Below are 22,920 nucleotides of genomic sequence, written 5' to 3' on the forward strand. Positions count from 1 at the left end.
ACTATGGAGGCAAAGGAACACCACAAGGTTCCTACCTTTCTTTTCTCCTGTTTTGTTTCGTTTTTGTTTTTGTTTTTTTTTACAAACGCTTATATCTTTAGCTAAAAGCTAAAGTCAGCATTTTTATTTTTTTTAATCTGCCACATGATAATCACACCAAATTATTACCCTTCACTGGAAAAACAGCTTAACAGATGATTTATTCATTATTATTATATGGGGTGAAATGTTCATCCTGTCATAATTCCTAATCATACAGTTCTCATTTAAAGAATAGGTGGGAACTGCAGCAGGAAGGTTAAGCTGTAATCAATTTGGTGTCAGGAAAGGAGACGATCTTGTGATAACTGACACTAGTTTTAGTTTCTTATATATTGATTTTTATGTATCACTTTTATTGATATTTTACTTACTGCCTTAAAAAAACAGATGAATGAACTAAGAAGTGAATGCCGTTTTACTTCAAAGCCCTTTTCCATAAACTATGAAAGCACAAGGTAAATCCTGCTTGTTCCTTCTTGGTTGCTTCCTTCCCACGTGAGAAAACTCTCCTATTCCTGGTGAGCAGAATATTAAACTTCTACAGGTTTTCCTAAGAGGCCTTGGGTCATTCATTCATGGGCACATTCTCTAAACACTGCCATCTGTGCTTATTATTACATACAATTCAATGCATCAATTAATAGGTACATATGAATGAATGGTTGGCATTCAGTATTTTAGTACGAGGAAAAGGGGGCCAGAAGAAGAAAAGAAGAGCCTAGTCCTCAAAATCTTGTTAAATATAAGATGTTGGACATACCTCAAATCCAACCTGGTATTTATAATTTGCACAACAAATAGCGTCTCTGAACTAACTGGCAAGTCTTCAATTCCAAGCCTGTCAAATATACGGTATCTGCTAATGCAAAATGCCTTTTACTCTCTAAATTTCAATGTGTAATGTGTGAATCTGCAGAGTTTTAATTTTCTGAAGAAAGTGTTCTATAAATGCTAAATGAATGGAACTGGTGATAGCAATTAAACAATAGACAGCATAGTTCTAGCCAAAGGCAACTTCATAATAAATGGTGACAAACACATTCAATAGGTGCTTTGCATGTGTTTCCAAGATCTTTTGAAGCCACTGCTTAGATGGTTTTCAAACCAAATCTAGAATAATGATCATTTACTATATTTTTAGATGAAAATGACTACGGTAACTTTATATGAGCACTTGGAACAGTCCTTTACTGTCATTTTAATGGATTATACTTAAGTTGTTTCTAAATCAGTCAAATAAGAAACTTAACTTTTAGATACAGCACCTACAAGTAATCGGACTTCAATAAGCAGTGATAATGTGGAAAACGTAGCGTCCTGAAGAATGACCAAGAGCACTGATTTTGTCAGATTTGGGTTCAAATCCCAGCTCCATCACTCACTGGTTATGTCCTTGGGCAAATTACCTAACTTTGCTGAACCAATGTTTTGACCTACAAAATGGGAATAGTTGTATTTATATCACAGGACCACAGTGAAAATTAAGTCAGATAACGTTTGTAAATTACTTCATACAATATCTAGACTATAACAAGCGTTCAACAGCTAAGTATTAGCTATTACTATACTAAACCTTGTTATTAAACTTTTGTGTCGTAAAAGTTGTAAACAGTGTTATTTGCAGGAAACTACCATGCTTACTTTTATATAATCCTCTCTCCTTGTGCCGCTGTCTTCTGTAGCCTATTTACCACTGTAGCCACCCCCAGTCGGACCCATCTCTGATCTCCTGCTGCACTGGCACTTATTAGGACACAACCTCCAACTTTATTATTCTGCATGTGTCAGATTGGGGTTCCCAACCAGACTGTAAATTCCTGAAGGGCAAGGATTATGCCATTTATTTTCTGATTACTGAAGAGGTTTGTAGCTATGGATAAATGAAAAAAGCACTGTTGATGGACTGCTTCCATCCATTATTATTAGTGACATATGAAAGAAAAATAGCTTTAGATTTTTTCAGTGCAGAAAGAATTCAGTTTAGATGGACACATGAAAACATCTTATTTTCTACCAAAGGGTACTTTCATGTTTAGGCGAAGCTTAGATAAGCACTACTTTGCTGATCCAGATATTACAGGTTTTGGTTAAAATCTAGAGTCCTATATGAAAAAAGTACTTTGACACATCCTGGTCCACTTAGCAGGCAATCCATGATCAAAGCTGTTATTTCCATGGAGTACTGTTTAGACAAGTATAAACTGTTAATATATTTGACACAAATTTCAAACTATAGATTGGTGATTCTTGGGTGGATGGGGGTAGTCTCTTTACAAAGAATTACTCTTGACTCTAGATACTGAACTATTTTATTTCCATGGTTGTTTGCCTCATTGTTTTAATGAAATGGCAGCTCGGTAAATATTTTATAAATGAACCATTTAGAGAAATCTAGGGTTAAAAAAAGAGAGAAATGATGGAATTTGGAGAAATGAGGCAGTTTTGATCTGTCTGGTAGGGGAGAACGGGGATTTAGAATAAGAGGTTAGATAAACCTGTTTCTACCAGAGGACACATTTGTGCTATGTCTTTTCTCTACAGACTAAGGGTGAGTGAAATTAAGGTTTGGGTGAGAACAGGATATACTTAAAAAGGGAATGCTGAGGTACATTAAGAAGCAACTGTTGATACCCAACTCAAGTTTACCAACCATTTCCATTTTCTGACCCACCTTCAATGTAACGTAAATGTTAAAAAGCAAGTGGAAATTCCTAGGCAAATAGTAAAAGCAACAGTTTTAAAGTTATTTGGAATAAGAAGAGGAAAGAGAAAGAATAAGCTCTCATACCTTCTTCACAGACAAAGGTCTGGTCAAGGCCTGGGAATGTGTATAGGGAGCAGAAGATGCTAGCTTTAGGGGAACAGGATACCACCTGCCTTTTCTAGGGCTGCAAATAGTAGCCTCAGAGAAGCTGATAAAAGTTTCGCAGTTCTAGGATAACTTTTTTAGGGATCAAAATTCTGTAAATACAAAAGACTTTTAAACTCCATACTACAGTCTTTAGTGCCTATCAGGTCTGGTAAAAGTTTCTGAAAAAAACTTTCAGATTATCCCTTTGTAGGCAGTCCACTTGGTGTCTGAGATCTTCACCTTTAGCTGACCAGTGCGATGTAAATTTTACAGCCCTAGCTTCTACCAACAACTGAAAAAAGCTCTCTTTATTCTCTTATTCTTTCTTTTTGCATTACATATGTAAAATAATACATCTGTTTTAAAAACATAAACATACCAAATTTTATTATGAATATCTTATATTTAAATGTGGTTACTGCAGAAGAAAGAATAGGATTTACTCTCTTGAGCAACACTGCTGATTTACAAAACCTGCTAACATCTTAATTTTTCCAATAAAACTACCCTACCATTTATTCTTTATAAAAACAATAATTTTAAAATTCAATGTAGAATACTTCTATTCTATACATGTGGGCCGATATTAATCCTTGCCCTTCCACAAATACTTTTTAAGATTTCATTTATTTATTTTAGAGAAAGAGAGAGCACAAGCAGTGGGAGGAGCAGAGGGGGGAGGGGGAGGGAGAAGATAATCTCCAGCAGACTCTGTCCTGAGCACAGAGCCTGACGTGGGGCTCAATCCCACGACCCTGAGATCATGACGTGAGCCAGACACTCAACCGACCAAGCCACCCAGGTGCCCCTTTCCACAAACACTTTAAAGTTTGATTCTTCCCTGGCTCCCCGGTGAGGAGAATAGGAGGGGCAAGATGAGTCGAGATAGACAAAAAGGACCTTATGAGTGGTCTGGTTAGCCTCAAGATCAAAATATAACCAAGATGACATCACAACAACCCCTTCTGGAGCCCTCAGATTTCCAGAACAGCTCTGAGGCTCAGAGTCTTTGATTAGCCTGGAACACTGTAGATCATCCAGACCAACTGCCATCATGAGGCCTAAGTCACTAACAAGATGCTATACACCCTATGTTTGATTGTCTCTGAGAAACGAGACTCACCATCCTCTGAGTCCCATGGTGGACAATTTATATTATTAGATATTGAGTCAAAAATCTACGTTCCTGGAGCTTCAGCCTACTGAAAGCCAATAGTATGTTCTGTAACTATAATTCCATTTCTGTATGACAACCTTCCAATTAATGAAAAGTTGGCTGTCATGTCCTTCCTGAGGCTTCTTTATGCTAAACACCCACAGTTCTTTTCAGGATGGTTTTGAGTTCCTTCCCAATTCAGGCAATCAGCCAATAGAAACACTCAGCTCCCTCAAAGGATAAAATCAATGTGACTCCTATGGTGGTGTCACCAGCACAGAGGACAGAGGAACAATCACCTCCTTTCTTCTAGATAGCAATAAGAGCACAGTGGCATCTGACAGAATCATACTGTCTGGTGCATTTTATTTAACTGAATGCTAAATCTGCTATAACTTTTAAAGTTACTGGTGTTAAGCAAGGATATACTGAAGAGACTACTGGACGAAAAAGTCAGGGGATCTGGGTTCATGTTCTAGTTCTGCCACTTAACTCTCCATGTGACTTTGGGCACATCGGGTTCTTCATTTATAAAACAAGCGGCTGGACTGGACTGCTAAGCTTCTTTCCTGTTATGTATCACCTCCCACCTCCATGCCAGTTTCTATTCTCAAAGTGAGCAATTAAGCCCTCACACTCACTTCCCAGTACTCTTGGGAAAATGAAAAGTGGCTTTTTCCTAATCAGTACTTTAGGACATCTCATATAAGCTAGCAAAAGTTAATCCTCACCAGATTTGCAACTGTCTACTAAGTCATCTTCCAGGATAACCTTCATAGATCGTGGAATACTTCCAACAGATAGCCTTTGCACCTAGCAAGGAAAAGGAGACACATACTGAGTATGCTTAAACACATGCTAAGTATTCAGAAGCCTAGCAATTCTTGAAATTACTGTTTCTATTTCCCTGGTATTAACATACAATTTAATTACGATGGGGATTTATAGAATTTTCTTGAAAACTGTGCCTACTATCCATTTACAAACTCAATAAAACCAGAGTAAAATAAAAACACCATTATGGAAAATATTTCCAAATATAATCTGCCTTGTGGATGGTCAAAATAAACATATGCTCCAACTATTAAACATAACAAAGTAACTTACCTAGAAAAGACACGCAGTGCCTTCCTGAGCTCCAGTCCTAAGACCTGGGACAAATCACTGTTCCTTTGATTATTCCTTAGTGACAGAACCCTGGTTTTATTCCACATGGACATATATCCAGTAAAAAAAACTGTATTTCCCAGCTCTCCTGCACCTGGGCATGGTCACATGACTAAGCTCTGGCCAATGAAATAGAAGTAGATATGCCATGGGAAACTTAGAGGAAGAGGACTTGAATGGAGACTTGGGGTAGATGCTGATGCTGTTGTCTATCCCTCCCTTTCCCTCCTCCCTGACTAGCATACAGCAGTGACAGAGCTGTAACTACCATCCTGGACAGAGAATTGAGGCCATGTATTAAGAATGGTGCAGAAAGAAAGAAAGACAGGAGTTTGAGTCTTCAACACTAAATATGCCTTTGTGTTTCAGCAGCAAGTAAATGAAACCTGGCACACTGTGACATGTTAAAGAGTGTCTATGTATGTCTTAGTGGACACAGCAAATAAAATCAGGCCTAAACCCCAAATCCTGACCTCTCCATGTTTAACAATTACTTAAACCCATTTGATTTTCTATTCCTTAAATACAGCTTGTTCGAACTTCTTAAATATTTGCTTAATTTTAACATAATTATTAAGTCATTCCACAACCCTCTGTCAATGTTCTCTATACAGAGATGATTACTGTATGGTCTCTAAAGACCGTATTCTGATACATGTGCAACTATACTGTGTGATGACATAAGCTCCATTTGTCATCCTGTATGTGTTCCCTAGTCCTGGTAATTTGCCCACAGCTGAAAAAAACCTTCTTCAAAGTTGTGATTTCTCTCATTTATTTGATTTGCTATTATTTCTCTCATTTACCTGTTCCTGAATTTTGATTTCCTGATAATCTCTACACCTAGTTGGAGTCGAAGACAAGCCTGAGAGGCAAGTGAATTTTGAAGAATCACAGCTCTCCAAGCTGGGACAGGAGGATGGCCGGCAGAAGGTATAGTACTGCTCAAAGTCAGCCTTGACCACAAATACATGTTTGCATTTGTTACACATGTAATCGCGCTCAAACTCCAGGATCTTTACCAGACTTGTTCGAATCACTGTCCCAGTGACAGATAAAAAGTGTCCCACGTCCTTGGTCTTAGGGATGTGCTCCCTCACCAGCTCAGGACAAACAGGCAAACCTGATGGAAAGAAATAACAAAACACACATCAACTTATATCTTGGGATTTGACTCCATGGAATATATTCTTCTCATATATCTTGGGGGATAAGGTATAATTTCAGAACAAACATTTGAGTTTTACTTAAGGAAAAAAAAAATCAGATCAACTCAATTAAGAGAATAGTAAAGGATTATTTTAAATAATAATGATCAGTGGACTCTATCTAAAAGTACATAGCCAGGGGTGCCTGGATGGCTTGGTCAGTTAAGCATCTGCCTTCAGCTCAGGTCATGATTCCAGAGCCCTGGGATGGAGCTCTGCCATCAGGCTCTCTGCTCAGCAGGGAGTCTGCTTCTCCCTCTCACTCTCCTCTGTGCTCTCCCTCTCTCAAACAAATAAATAAAATTATTAAAAAAAAAGAAAGTATATATCCAGATGACATAACAACCAGGATTTTAAAAAAGGATTGATTTTCATAAGAGGGCTATCACAGTAGAATCTAAATACAGTATGTAATTGTAACTTCATTCAACAAAAAACATACTGCCACAGGCAACACATAAAATCAACTTATGACTGAGTAAACCAAAGCTGAGTGATAAAGGGAGGGTAGCATAATGACCAGAGTCCCACAGTGCTAGAAGGCTGTTGGTTTTTTTAGTTATGTTCAGAATTCATCAATACAGAAATCTGTTTTCAAGCCTTAAATTACCTAGAGGTTTACCCACAGCAGCACCATTTTATTCCTTAAAAAACCTGTGTTTTTCACCATGAATAAACTAGCAATTTTTTAAAAGGTAGAAAATGCCAAAGAAAATCCTTTTTTGTTTTTTTTAAAGATTTTATTTATTTATTTATTTATTTATTTATTTATTTGAGAGAGAGAGAGAGAGAGAGCACAAGCAGGGGCAGCGGCAGGCAGACGGAGAGGGAGAAGCAGACTCCCGCTGAGCGGGGAGCCCAATGTGGGGCTCAATCCCAGGACCCTGATATCATGACCTGAGCGAAGGCAGACGCTTACCGACTGAGCCACCCAGGTGCCCTGCCAAAGAAAATTCTTCGTATAAATGCCTACTTTCTCATGTTTGGCTACCATGCACCACTGGAATAGAGAGATGGTCAAAGGCTGCCTTCTAACAGGTTTATCAAGGTAGCCTTTATTACACTGGTTCGTGCCCCATGGTCCATTGTCTTGTCCTCAGAATTTAGCAGCTCCGAAATCTGGTAAATGTGCACACTGAAGATGGATCTATTAGATTTGCCAAGCTCTGAGAAAGAATCATAATAATTATGATTATACTTAAAGTTTCTATGGTCAGCACATTTTCTTACTATTGATAGATCTACTCTGAAAGCCAAATAATAATAATAAGGTAGTTTTGGAATTATGAAATTTTTAAAAAAAGGCAAATCAGTTACATGAACTGCATGCTTAAGGCACCAGACTACATTAATCTGGAGTTACAGGTTACAAGTCTACAGACTTAAATTTTCTCTGTTGCTGGCTGAGACTCTGTGTATACTGTGTATTATATTAACCAGGTAGGCACTGCCAACATTTGCCATTATAACTTCTTTTCTTATCCAAGGCTGACCCCAGGGCTAACAAGTGTGGTATCACGTGCACAAGAATAGATAGGTTGGAGCTGGATTAAAATGGTATTTTAGCCATTAAAAAATATTCATTCTATTCACTTCTCATTGATTTCAGGCATCTGTTAATTCAGCTGTGTGTAGCTAAATATTGAGTTATCAAGAATATATTGATATTTCTATGGGGCGCCTGGGTGGCTCAGTCGGTTAAGCGTCTGCTTTCAGCTCTGGTCATGACCTCAGGGTCCTGGGATTGAGCCCCGCATCAGGCTCTCTGCTCAGCAGGGAGTCTGCTTCTCCCTTTCGCTCTGCCCCCCCACCTCTGGTCATGCTCTCTCGCGCTCTCTCTCTCAAATAAATAAAATCTTAAAAAAAAAAAAAAGAATATATTGATATTTCTAGTTACAACCAAGTAAAAGCCATACCAACAACCAAAGTCTCTCATTAAGAACAGGTCTTGTTCTCATGTCCAACATTGCTTATGTTGGTACCATGTCCTTTTTTAGTTTATATCCTATAAGAAAGAAATGACCAAATGGAGATCTCTCTTCTTATTTGGCCTTAACTTGAATGTACATTATGGCAACCCTTAACACTTCTTTAGAGAATCTCAGTTACTTTTCTATTTCTGGCTTAAAAATTTTGGTTTGAAAACAGTGATAAATATAATTTTCTTATAGCTTTTTCCTAGAAATCAGTCTTTAATTTGATGGTGTCTTTTTGTAAATAGTATCTTAGAAGAATAAAATACCATACCTCCATTCCTTCTACAATAATCCAAGAAAGAAATAATGAAGACTTAAGTTCAAATCTCCTCCACTTATAACCCTTCCATGGCTGCTCACAGATCTAAGAATAAGGAACCAAATCTGGACTGGGCCACAGGGTCTTCCTCTCGTACCAAGTCCTCTAAGCACGCACTCAGACACTTACATATAGCGTCCCCTTTACCTTGACACTCTCCTCCCAACCTGCTCCTCAAAAATGTCCACAAAAAGCAGCAACATGAGGTTAAGAAACAGATTCTGGGGGCGCCTGGGTGGCACAGCGGTTGAGCGTCTGCCTTCGGCTCAGGGCGTGATCCCAGCGTTCTGGGATTGAGCCCCACATCAGGCTCTTCTGCTATGAGCCTGCTTCTTCCTCTCCCACCCCCCCTGCTTGTGTTCCCTCTCTCGCTGGCTGTCTCTATCTCTGTCAAATAAATAAATAAAATCTTANAAAAAAAAAAAAAAGAAACAGATTCTGGAACTGGAACGTCTGGGTTTGAGTCCCAGCTCTACTACTTACTAGATGTGTGACCTTGGCCAAATCACCACCTCTCAGATTTCCCTTCCGTAAAATGGCAATAACTACAAAACCTACCTCATGGGGTTTTTATTATTAAAAATAATATTTATTATAATTATTAAAATAATTCATATATGTAAGCTTCTTAGAACAGTACCTTGCATATAGCAAACACTATTTAAACATTAGTTCTTAATACATAATATTATTTTTCCTCCTTAAATATAATTTTCTTAGTAAAATCGTCCTTACCCCAACCCAGATTTAATGTTCTTTTATGTGCTTTAACACACTGTTCCTCTCTTTCATTCCACTTACTGCAATTTAAATAAAAGAGTTATTACGCTTCCACACTAGAATATAAATTCTACAGGAACAAGATTGAGGTAGATTTTATTCACCATTATATTACCAGAGCAAGCACCATGCTTTATAAATAGTAAACATTCAAAACATACTTGAAAGAAAGATGAAAGGCAAGGCTGGGAAGTGGGGGGATGGATATAAGAAATAATAAGGATCCTGTGTTAGCTTTGAGATCAACTAGAGATAGGGGATGAGGAAGAGGGTGAAATTTAGAGTGACTCCCAGTTCTCTGGTTCCATTAACAGGGAATTCTGCAAGGTACATGGTAATCAATCAGTAAATATCTATTGAAAGAATAAGGAAATACCACTTTCAGTTGGAGTGGGGCACAGAGAGTGGAGAAAAATCGTAAGTACATTTTTTGATACACTGAGTTTGCAAGAAGATATCTACTATGAGACATTTAATAAGCATGGTCACATTTGGATACAGAGCTTAAGAGACAGATTCTGGCTAAAATTAAGAATAAAAATAGAGTTAGCATTTGTTTCTATATAGGAGGCAGCTGATGTTCAGATTTGGGATACAGACCACCCTATGAGAGTGCAGGATCCAGGAGAATATGGCCACATCTGAATCCTGAGGACTCAGCACCTACAGGTCAGGTCAAGGAAGTGGCTCCTACGAGGAGGGAGAGAAGCTCCAGCCAGAGAGGGAGAAGAGAGCAAGAGAGTGCTGTCAGTGGAGCCAAGGCTAGAATTTCATAAGGTGGGAAGAGTCAACAGTATCAAACAGCAGGAAAATGAAGAAGAAAAACACTGAGAAGTGACGCTGAGAGGCTGTCCCTAGTAAGGCTGGTTTCAGTGTGGTGGAAGTGAAAGGATGAACAGGAGGTTATACTGAAGAAGGGGTGTCAGAACATTTACTTATGAAAAGGAGAGTGGATGGAGGATGAAGGGGGACACAGAGTTCAAAGAGGGGTCTTTCTCCTTCTACAAAATGGGAGAAACCTGAATGAGAGAGAAAATTCAGATATAATTGCCAAAAACAATTCACGGTCTAACGTGCCACACTCCCACAGAGTCCATGCTTCCTCAGGGGTTTGGCCTGACTGAGTGACTGACTTTATAGCACATGGTTTACCCATCTCCCTTCCCTGGTCACTTACTCCATCCTAACTGACCGCAGGATGCAGGTTAATGTCTCATCTAAATCAAGGTTCTTGACTAGGGGACATAGCTGGACTTTAAGAAAGCTCTAAACCTCTTGGAATTCAGGCAAAATATTAGGTATATACACATACCTGCACTTTCTGGAGAGGGTTCATAACTTTCTCAACATACAACCCTGAAGAACTTATTTAAATCCTCAGTCCCAAAGTTCTATTGGCTTGCATATGATTCTTAGAAGGAACTTACATTGTGGGAACAGCCACCAAATCTTCTTCTCCTCCCCTAATTTAATAGTAATGCCCTAACCTCTTGTATTTCCTACTCATGCCCTTGGTCTTAGCTCACATTCTACAAGGCCTCCTCCAAATGCTATTACAACATGACAGTGACCTTCATAATCACTTACTGACTGTACCACTCATTTAGGGCCTTAATCACATACTGCTTTGCATTGTTCCTTAAACATTTTATATGTGGAGGGGAGACTCATTTCTTGAGATCCTTTTTATGCCCAGCGCTTTAATAAGTACTTTTCCATAAGGAGAAAATTAATGAATAAAAAAGAAGGGGGAATGGGCTTTCCCTCTCTCTCTAGCCTCACCTTTACCAAATGTGGCCCCAAATTTCCCAGTCCAGAACAAAATGCTTGAGTTTTTCTGCGCATAGAGGGGCTTTACACCTCTGTATCTTTCCTTAGGCATTTTATTTAGTATGGCACTCTCCCCAGTTCACTCAGCTAGGAAGAGTGCATTCAAGTTTTCCCTTCTGCAAGAAAATTTCCCTAAATCCAGGCTAGCACCAGCAAGTGAAACAAATGGAATAGGTAAGCAAAGTGGTCAAATGAATGCACCATTGTATAAACAACGCCTTTTATGTCTAGAGAAATCTTCCCCAGAGTGAGAAGGAAGATTCCAGAGACACCTTCCATTCCTTGCAAATGATAACCCACGCCTATGCATGCTGGGTCATAAGTCTACACAAACTGGTTTTATTTCAGTCAGCATAAGAAGTTGTGCTGGAGAGAATTACACAGTTGGGAAGAAGGCAGGTGGAAGGTGGAGGGAGACAGGGCTCAATTCCAAAAGTCCTGCATATGCTCACCAGCCCTTTCTGTCTTCTTCTAGAAGTGTAGCCAGGATGAGTGAATTCCCTGCTGCTCACCCCCAGCAAGGGTCTTATGTCTAACACAATTACAATGTCTCTGAAGAAAAAACTACGTAAAAGTTACAACCAAATTTTCTAAGAAAATTAGCTTTCAATTATCCTCTATACTTTTACAATACTGGACATATGGCATTTTTAATGTTCTTGCACTGGAAACAAAAGAGCAGTTTACATTTTACTGAATCATGTATACGGGACCTGTTAGGAGAAATTTGGGTTTTTTTTGGAATTGAGCATATTTGTCTAAAATATGACCGACTGATTATTTTGTAAAGTAACTGTATCATTTTAAGAAAAAGATAATAAAGGTAAGTATATTTCTGGATCTTCAGGTTCTTTCCATTTCAGATTATTATGATTTTTAAATAAAATTTTTTTAAAGATTTTATTTATTTTGGAGAGAGCGTGCGAGAGAAAAAGAGACCACAAGCAGGGGGAGGTGCAGAGGGAGAGAGAGAAGCAGACTCCCTGCTGAGCAGGGAACCCAATGCGGGGCCCAATCCCAGGACCCCAGGATCAGGACCTGAGCTGAAGGCAGACACTTAACTGACCCAGGCGCCCCTATGATTTTTAAAATATAAATACAACATAATGTTAAGCAAAACTGACCACATACAATCAAAATCTTAATATTAAAAAAGATGCTAAGAGGCAGTGTTTTGATACAAATGTCAAATTATTGTACTCTTTCTGTCTTCCTATATATGTTACTAAGTATGTTCTTCAACTATACCAGTGAAGGGGTAGTGGTGGTGGTGGTGTGTGGTGTACATCAAGCACTAAGCCACGATTAGTGCTGAACACAAAAACCTTTATCATTCCCTGATTCACTCAATGATCAAGAACAAAAGGAAATTTTGGAAATAGATTCTGAGCTGTCCATATCTATGCTTGGGATTATGTCCGTATCAATTACTTCAGGCCTCTGGTTTTTAGCATGTGGTTACTGGAACAGCAGTATCACCTAGGATCTGTTAGAAAAGCGAATTTTGGGGTCTCAATTAGAAAAGCAAATTTTGGGGTCTCAATTAGAAACTGTGGGTGGGGCCTTGCCTGGAGTCCAAGATGAAGCTGCAATACACCTAAAACCAGACTATTTCCATCCCTGGTTCATTCTGCTTGGGACACCTCCGTCCCCCCCTTACTTACCTTCTCTTCTTGACATCTCCAGTGAATCTGCTAGAATTCACTGCCTGTTCTGTGGGCTAATATATCTCGCACCTACCTTGAGTGAGGCATGCATCACATAATATAAAAGCTGCCACTAAGCTCCTTTACAATTATGTTTAACATGCACATGGGCATGTCTCTTTGGGCACATATACACCATCTGGTAAATATTTGATTATACAGTTATTTCCCCTACAGCCTTAAGCTTCTTTAGATGAGGGACTATACCATATTATTTGGGTTTCCCAGGAGACTAGCAAATGCCTACACTTAATACATTTGTAGAATGAATGCACCATGGTAATAACATAATTTGCAATTTACTTTTTCAGAGAATTAGAAAAAAAAAATAACCTAAATTTACCTGAAACCAATAGGGTCACCTAGGCAGACAAAATTTTGGTATTTAAACTAAGCATGGAAGCATGGAAAAATATCTAAACATAAGGACAGCCTAAAACCATTCCTAAATACCATTTCAGTAACATTAACTAAAGTCCCTTTTAACAATCTTCTCTGGGGCACCTGGGTGGCTAAGTCTGTTAAGCCTCTGCCTTAGGCTCAGGTCATGATCTCAGGGTCCTAGGATCAAGCCCCATGTCAGGCTCTCTGCCCTCGGGGAATCTACTTCTCCCTCTCCCTCTGCCCCTCCCCTCTCATGCTCCTTGTCTCTCTCTCTCTCAAATAAATAAAATCTTTAAAAAACAACAACAAAAAACAAAACATCTTTTTGCAACATTATTATAAGGAAACGTTTGTTCTTGATCCTACCAAGAGATTATCTAGTGTCCTAATGCTTAAAGATTTATAATATTCATAATTTTATTCTAGATAAAATACTATTTTTTCAATTAAATCAAATGTATTGTCTTTTGGGGGTATCTTAATTTATCTCCAAAGAGTTCTACTATATTGACTCATCTTTTTGGAATCATAGCAAGCATTTTTGTTGATTATAAATCCACACCTTTCTGAAATGTACTATAAAGTATTTCTTTCTTTTTTTTTTTTTAAAGATTTTATTTATTTATTCGACAGAGATAGAGACAGCCAGCAAGAGAGGGAACACAAGCAGGGGGAGTGGGAGAGGAAGAAGCAGGCTTCATAGCAGAGGAGCCTGATGTGGGGCTCGATCCCAGAACACCGGGATCACGCCCTGAGCCGAAGGCAGACGCTTAACCCAGACACTTAACCGCTGTGCCGCCCAGGCGCCCCTATAAAGTATTTATTTCTAAACAAAATGGTACGTGTGTTCTCCAACTTAACCTGCAGTAATTCAAAGATACAGCTTTGCCACAAGCTGAGTGCTCCACTGCAGCTTCTTAAAAATTAAGATAGTTAATCTGCCATTCATTTGATAAAAACTGAGTGCCTAATAGGTGGGCAGCATAATGCTAAAGTTGAGATATAAAAATAATAAATTTCCTGAAATAGTTTTGAAGATCACAGGGTAGAATCTACCACTTTTCTAATTCTTGGTATTATCAATTCTTTCATTAGTAGTCACAAAAGCTCATAAGGCTGCTTTGAATTACAATTTTATACACACATATCTGTGTGCGTATGTGCACACTAACATACTGTTGTTTCCAAACATTCTCCTTCCCCTCAGTTGGCCTGGCTAGTACCCCAGCCTTCCAAATGTCCAGAGGAAATAGTATAAAATCATTATTCTGCTCTAAAAGTTATCATCAACTACACAATAGATATATTTTTAAGCATAAATATCAATTATTTCTTAGTGCTCTGAATTCAATATGTGTTAGAATTTCTCAAAACGTTCCTAGATAATAAGTGGCAGTAAAATCCTTTAGTGATTCACCTGATATCCTGGCATGAAGATTCTGCTTCATAGAGGCACCCTCAGGTTGAGAAAGGGACTGGAGAATTGTCAAGGCTGATCTTCGCAGAGCACTATCAAAAACTGTTAGTACTTCATTTGGGAATGCGTTGAAATATTCCCCAATTTCCATGTTGGTCTCAAAAAGGGTCATGGCATTAACCACAACTGGGTAATGGGCATCTTCATCACTTTCCTTCAAGATTAGAAGAATATCATTCTTATGGTATTCCGAAACATAGGATTCAAACACTTGACCAACCAGTGTAACTTGCTCACTATTCATCTTGAATCTAGGTGACTAAAGAAAAAGACCATATTATACCTTTGATATTGCAGATATAGACACAAGTTAACAACAACAACAAAATGGTTGTAAATTGTTATGGGCCACACTATCAACTCAAAATATTACCCGTATTAAAGTCTTAATTAGATCTGAATTACCTGTTACAGTCATTTAGTAAATGTATTTTTTAAGAAACTGAAGCTAAACCAAAGTTAAAGAATTCTGTTTGTGCTGATCACTGAAATCCACATGGTCCAATGGCTTTCCCGTATCTTTTCCTCAAACTGCCTCCTCATTAACCCTATGATATGCTATTAGAGGCCCTTCCCTTTTCTTTAACCACATTCCATATACACATTTGCTCTCAGGTATAAAATCTTAAACACCAGTCTTTTGGCTAAAGTTACTTCTGGCAGTGTTCTTTGCATGTGTCCTGGTTCTAAGACATATCCTCCTTTCTCTTTCACTCTCTCTCATTACACACACATTCGTTTTCTGCTACGTAAATGGAACATACATGGATAGCCAGTTCTGACTTGAATAAGTAACAGATTTGCTTCAGAAATTTACATTTTGAGGTGAATTTGCTTATTTTCTCTTCCTAACTAGGAAACTTATTGGTTTCATCAAATATAGCTGTCAAGAGTATAAAGAAACTAAATAATTAAACTGAGGAAAGGAAAATTGGTCTTTAAATGATAAATAACTAGGATTGAAAATAAATATACTATATTACATTACTTCATCTATCTCATACCCCTGGCAATATATATTTTTTTTAAAATTTGTATCTAGAGATTAAAAGAGCCTACCCCCATTCTATCTTCATGTATACAGACAGATATCTATCATGTTCATGATCCTATGCTGGGAAATAAGCAGCACAATAAAAGATCCTCAGTGCCCTCAGAGAACCAAGGCACAGACCAAACGAAACAGTGCCCTAACTGTGGTAAAAATGCAATATGAAGGAGAGAAGGATTAAATTTAAATGGAGTGACAATCCCAGACATGGCAATGGGAAGTTCCAAATAAACTGTTGAAATCGATCATCTAAGAAACTCTTATTTGGTTTGGAAACAGAGAACTGGAAGACAAATGCACCTTAACTTGACATTTCATTCATCCACCATTTACTGTATTGGGTTCAACAAATAGATGATAAAAGATGACTTATGAAGTTCACATTTCAGCATCCTATGTGTTACACAGGCTGTTTATTAGCAATATTTTGCCTTTTCTGGGAATCTATTCTAGAAGGTGTGGAAGGAGTAAAGGGGGTATGTGTCATAGGCCAAGAATTCTCACAATTACACGATACCATTGCGAGGTTGACAGATGGGTATGTGTATATCCAGGAGAATGAGTGAGAGCAAATTATGGCCGCTACATTGATAAGTAATTTGTTTTGATTTGGTAATATAAATTCAGCCAAGTGTAAAGCAGAAATAGCGCTTGGAAATAACTAATCATATAGTATTTCCAGAATGTGACCTTTGCTTAAGACAAACAAACAAACTGGACTCCCAAGAGTTCCTACAAATGAATCTATAAGATTCTGTAAATGCATATTAAATTTGGAGCCACAAGTTTAGCAATTTATAAGACAGCTCCACATGGGGCAGAAAGGGAGTAGCTGCAGAATTCACGGTTCATCTTTTTAAAAGAATTCATCTTTTTAAAAAAAACATAGCATTCCCTTTCAAAATCTGTGCAAAACTGTTCGACTGTTTCTAAGCAGTTTGCTAACCCTATAAACATGCCCACCCTTATTGTTCTACAACTTTCAAGTTCCCTTTCTTTTTACTTATTTAGTGTCTGAGGTCAAACTACAAAGATGTGCTGCTTCATCCTTTGGATCACGCGAAGGGCCGACGAGAGCCAGGAAGGGCTAATAAACGGCGACTTCCATCTGGACCACAGGGAATCCCCGCCCAGCTGCCGCGCCGCAACGCACCCACTGGGAACCACGCCCCCTTGCCGGTCCCCGGGGCGCGGCGTCCTGGGACCCGCCCCTCTCGCCGGCTGCCCGCGTCTTCCAGGCACCTCCTCCCCGCCCGCGCGCTAGGCTTCCCGCGGGCGCTCGGCAAACGTGGAGTCGGGTTGTACTCAGAGGGCTGCTTTCCACACTTCCGTCTCTGGACGCAGCCCCTGCCCTACAATACCTCAGCAGGACTCTGACACTACCCGGACTCGGCAACCGGGCAGTTCGGTCGCCCGACCAATCCTGGAGTTGAATAGTTTGGGAACTAACCAGCTGTGGCGAGACTTAGGACGAACTGCGGGAGAAAAAAAATAATAGTAACGGTGAAACGATGCTGCGGCTGTCACTTACTGACGGATACGCTGCTCCCGAGGCCAAGGGACGCGGAGAGCTCGGGCCTAGCGCCGGGGGTTCGAGGAGGCCTCTGGGGGCGGGGCGGGGCGCGTGCGCCAGCCGCTCGAGGCGCCGCCGGCCGCGGGGGCGCGCAGGCTCCGACAGACCCGCCTCGCGCCTGGGGAAAATAGGCGCTGCGCCGGCTCCTCGGCCGGGCCCGCGCACTCGACGGACGCCGAGCCGCGAACCGCCTCAACTTCACCGTTCAGGAGGCTCTTCCGGGTGGAGAAGCTGGCGGGCGCGCGCCCCGCCTGGTGCCGCGGGCCGCGAGAAGGTGGAGCGGGGCGGGGTGGGAGGGGCTAGGAGGGCCGGGGCAGGACCCGAGAAGTTCCAGGGCGGGGCCAGGCTGAGCCTCCAGCTCCAGGTGGAATGTGGAGAGCGGGGCTGTGCGGTGACTCAAGTGGCCAGTGTGGTTCGCACTCCTGGACTAAGAACTATGGTAAACGCAAGGTCACAAAGATTTTCTGCAGTGTTTTCTTCTTAAAGTTTTAGGATGAAGGTACAGAGTTCCCATATAACCGTCCCCCTCACGTGCCGTATTCCCCACACACCCACAACCTCCGCTACTGTCAACGTATTTCTCACCAGAGTGGTGCCATTTGTTACAATCAGTGAGCATACATTGAAACATCATCATCACCCAAAGTACATTGTTTACAGTCTTGTTTGCTTTGGTGGTGTACATTCTATGGGTTTTAACAGATGTAGTATAATAACATGTATCCACTATTGTTGTATATACAGAATAGTTCACTGCTTTGAAAGTCTGTGCTCTCTTCATCCCTCCCTCCCACTTAATCTCTAGCAACAACTAATCTTTTCACTGTCTCCATAGTTTTTCCTTTTCCAGGATGTCATATATAATTGACTCTTGAATAACACAGGTTTGAACTGTATGGGCCCAAAACAGGAGTTTTTTACAGTACTGTAAATATATTTTCTCTTCCTTATGATTTTCTTTTTTTTTCCATAAAGATTTATTTAGGTAATCTCTATACCCCACATAGGGCTTGAACTCATGACCCTGAGGTCAAGCATGGCACGCTCTTCTGACTGAGCCAGCCAGGCATCCCTCCTTATGATTTTTTAAGTAACATTTTTTTTTCTCTAACTCACTTTACTGTAATAATACAGTATATAATATGTATATAAATATGTATTAATCAATTGTTTATGTTATCTGTAAGGCTTCTTGTCAACAGGCCATTAGTAGTTAACCTTTTGAGGAGTCAAAAGTTATGTGTGGATTTTTAATGTGTGAGGGGGTCATCCCCAACCCCTGTGTTGTTCAGGGATCACCTGTAGTTGAATTCATACAGTATGTAGCTTTTTTAGGTTGTCTTCTCTCACTCAGTAATATATATTTAAGTTTCCTCCATGCCTTTTCATGGCTTGATAGCTCATTTCTTTTTGATGCTGAATAATAATCCATTATCTGGATATGCCACACTTTATTTGTCCAATTACCTACTGAAGGATTCTTGGTTGCTTCCAAGTTTTGCCAGTTATGGGTAAAGCCAGTATATTTATCCATGTACAGGTTTTTGTGTGGGTGTAAGTTTTCAGCTCCTTTCGGTAAATACCGAGGAGCATGATTACTTCTTGAATGAATCATATGGTAAGGGTATGTTTAGTTTTCTAAGAAACCACTAAAATGTCTTCCAAAGAAGTACAATTTTGCATTCCTGACAGCAATGAGAGTTTCTGTTGCCTCCCGTCCTCTCCAGCATTTGATGATGTCAGTATTTTGGATTTTGGCTACTCTAATAGGTGTGTAGTGGTATCTCATTATTATGTTAATTTGCAGTTCCCTGATAACCTATGATGGTGGACATTTTTTCATATGCTTACTTTTCATCTGTATATCTTCTTTGGTGAGGTATCTGTTTAGGTCTTTTGTTTTATCTTTAAATCAGGTTGTTTTCTTATTTTCTAGTTTTAAGAGTCCTTTATCAGATGTGTCTTGGAAATACTTCCAGCCTGTGGCTTATCTTCTCTTTCTTATAACATTGTCTCTCACTGAGCAGATTTTTAGTTTTAGTTATATCCAGCTTATCAATTGTTTCTTTCATGGATTGTGTTTTTGGTGTTGTATTTGAAAAGTCATTACCATTCCCAAAGTCATCTGGGTTTTCTACTATGTTTTAGGACTTTTGTAGTTTTGTGTTTTACAGTTAGTTCTGTGATCTATTCTGAGTTAATTTTTGTGAAGGGTGTTAAGATCTCTGTCTAGACTGTGGGTGCACACATGGGTATGCACATATGTGGATGTTCAGTTGTTCCAGTACTATTTGTTGAATAGACTATTTTTGCTCCATTTGTCAAAGATCTGTATTGCCTTTTGCTCCCTTATCAAAGGTCAGTTGACTATCTATATTTATGTGGTCTATTTGTGGGCTCTCTATTCTGTTCCATTAATCTCCTAGTCTGTTCTTTCACTAATACCACACTGTCTTGATTACTGTACCTTTATAGTGAGTCGTGAAGTCAGATAGTGTGAGTCCTCCAAATTTGTTCTCTTTCAATATTGAGTTGGCTATTCTGGGTCTTTTGCTTCTCTGTATAAACTTTATTTTTTTAAAAAAGATTTTTATTTATTTATTTGACAGAGACAGACAGCCAGCGAGAGAGAACACAAGCAGGGGGAGTGGGAGAGGAAGAAGCAGGCTTCCAGCGGAGGAGCCTCATGTGGGGCTCGATCCCGGAACGCTGGGATCATGCTCTGAGCTGAAGGCAGACGCTTAACGACTGTGCCACCCAGGCGCCCCTCTGTATAAACTTTAGAATCCTTTTATCAACATCCATAAAATAACTTGCTGGGATTTTGATTGGGATGAGGTGAAACTATAGGTCAAGTTGGGAAGAACTAATGTTTTGACAATATTGAGTCTTCCTGTCTGGGAATATGGAATATCTATCTCTCCACTAATTTAGTTCTTTGATATATTTCATCAGAGCCTCGTAGTTTTCCTCATATAAATTCTGTACATACCTTTTTAGATTTATACCTAAGTATTCCCTCATGTGTGTGGAGGGGTGCTAATGTAAATGGTAATAAGTTTTTCATTTCAAGTTCCCCTTGTTCATTGCTTGTATATAAGAAAGCAATTGACTACTACATATTTGTATCCTGCAGTCTTGCCGTAATCACTTATTAATTCTAGAAGTTTTATATGTAGATTCTTTCTGATTTTTCTAGATAGATGATCATATCTCCAAATAGTTTTATTTCTTCCTTCCCAATCTCTGTGATTTTTATTTTCTTTTTATTACATTAACTGGGACTTCTAGTGTGATGTTGAAAAGCAGTGATGAAAAGGGATACCTTCTACTTGTTTCTGATCTTAGTGGGAAAGCAAGTTTCTCACTCATAAATATGATGTTAGCTGCCGGGATTTTTGGTAGGTGTTCTTTATCAAGTTGAGGAAGTTCTCTTCTATTTCTAGTTTGTTGGGAGTTTTTATCAGGAATGAGTGTTAGATTTTGTCAAATGCTTTTTCTGCTTCTCTTTATATTATCCCATGATTTTCCTTCATTCTGTTGATATGATTCATCACAGTAACTGATTTTCAAATGTTGGAACAGCCGTGCCTACCTTGGATAAATCCCCCTTGGGTGTGGTGTCTAATTCTTTTCATACATTACAGATTCAATTTGCTAATATTTTGTTGAGGATTTTTGCATCTATGTTCATGAGAGATATTGGTCTCTATTTTTTTTTTTTTTTTGTAATGTCTCTGTCAGATTTTGGCACTAGTGTAATGCTGGCCTGAAAGACTAAGTTAGGAAATAGTCCTTCTGTTTCTGTGTTCTAGAAGAGATTGTAGAGAATTGGTATAGTTTCTTTCTTAAATATTTGGTAGAATTCACGGGTAAGCTAAAGTAAAGCCCGGTTCTTTCTGTTTTGGAAGGTTATTAATTATTGATTCAATTTCTTTGATATAGACCAATTCAGATTGTCTGTTTCTTCATCTGTGAATTTTGACAGTTTGTATCTTTCAAGGAATTGGTCCATTTTATCTAGGTTATCATATGTATGGGCATAAAGTTGTTCATGATATTTCATTATTATCCTTTTAATGTATAGGGGATCAGCATTGATACCCTCTTTTTCATTTTTTATATTAGTAATTTGTGTCCTCTCTTTTTTCTTTAGTTAGTCTGGCTAGAGGCTTATTGATTTTATTAATCCTTTTAAAGAAAGGACATTAGGTGTTGTTGACTTCTTTACTGACTTCCTATTTTTAGTTTCATTGATATGTGCTCTAATTGTTATTATTTATGTTCTTTTGTTTGCTTTGGATTCAATTTCCTCTTCTTTCCCTGTTTACCTAAGTTTGAAGCTTAGATGATTGGTATTAAATCTTTCTTCTTTTCCAATATATGCATTCAATGCTATAAATTTTGCTGTAAGCACTTTTTCTGCTGCATCCGACAAATTTTGATAAGCTGTGTTTTCATTTAGTTCAAAGTACTTTTTTCTAGTTCAAAGTATTTTTAAAAATTCTCTTAAGATTTCTTCTTTGACCCATGTGTTGTTTAGAAGTATGTTGCTTGATGTCCAAGTGTTTTGTGATTTTCCAGTCTTTGTTCTGTTATGAATTTCTAGTTTATTTCCATTGTGCTCTAAGAGCAGACATTGTATGACATCCATTCTTTTAAATGTGTTACAGTTTGTTTTATGGCTCAGAATGTTGTCTGTCTTAGTGAATGTTTCATGTAAGTTTGAGAAGAATGTAATCTGCTGCTGTTGGATGAAGTAGTGTATAGATGTTCATCATATCCAGTTGATTGTTGGTGTTGTTGAATTCAACTCTGGCCTTAAATGATTTTTTGCCTGCTGGATCTGTCCATTTCTCTAGAGGGGTGTTGAAGTCTGCAATAGGATACGTCTATTCCTCTTTGCAGTTCTATCAATTTTTGCTTCACATATACTGAGGCCCATAAACATTAAGGATTGTTATGTCTTCTTGGAGGGTTGACCCCTTTATCATTATCTAATGCCTCTCTCTATCCCTGATATCTTCCCTTGCTTTGAAGTCCACTCTGAGATTAATACAGCTACTCCTGTTTTCTTTTGCTTACTGTTAGCATGATATATCTTTCTCCATCTCTTTACTTTTAATCTTACATGTCTTTATTTAAAGTAGATTTATTGTAGATAACATATAGCTGAATCTTGTTTTTTTTTTAATCTGCTCTGACAATCTCTGCCTTTTAGTCACATATTTATTTATTTATTTTTAAATTTTTTATTATGTTATGTTAGTCACACTACAGTACATCATTGGTTTTGGATGTAGTGTTCCATGATTCATTGTTTGCATATAACACCCAGTACTCCATGCAGTACATGTCATCCTTAATACCCATCACTGGGCTAGCACATCCCCCCACCCC

General features: G+C 38.8%; 1 protein-coding gene across 8 annotated transcripts in view; it reads right to left on the bottom strand.

Moving 5' to 3' along the window:
• Nucleotides 1-17,794, bottom strand: part of MCM9 (minichromosome maintenance 9 homologous recombination repair factor) — an 89,192-nt gene extending 71,398 nt beyond the window's left edge. For 7 of the 8 annotated variants that reach the window (XR_004628111.1, XR_004628112.1, XM_019798927.2 and 4 more), the window contains exons 1-4: nt 17,479-17,794; nt 14,837-15,155; nt 6,023-6,339; nt 4,781-4,862 (exon numbers count right to left, since the gene is read on the bottom strand). Coding sequence is in view for 6 of the 8 variants with exons in the window: in XM_019798927.2 (XP_019654486.1) it covers nt 4,781-4,862; nt 6,023-6,339; nt 14,837-15,140 (703 nt within the window). In the remaining 2 variants the exon portion in view is untranslated. The remainder of the gene's footprint in view (nt 1-4,780; nt 4,863-6,022; nt 6,340-14,836; nt 15,156-17,478) is intronic. The other variant, XM_034669046.1, reaches the window with a different exon arrangement.
• Between the last annotated feature and the right edge of the window lie 5,126 nt (nt 17,795-22,920).

Source organism: Ailuropoda melanoleuca, chromosome 10 (assembly GCF_002007445.2).
Source record: "Ailuropoda melanoleuca isolate Jingjing chromosome 10, ASM200744v2, whole genome shotgun sequence".
NCBI classification, from domain to species: Eukaryota; Metazoa; Chordata; class Mammalia; order Carnivora; family Ursidae; genus Ailuropoda; species Ailuropoda melanoleuca.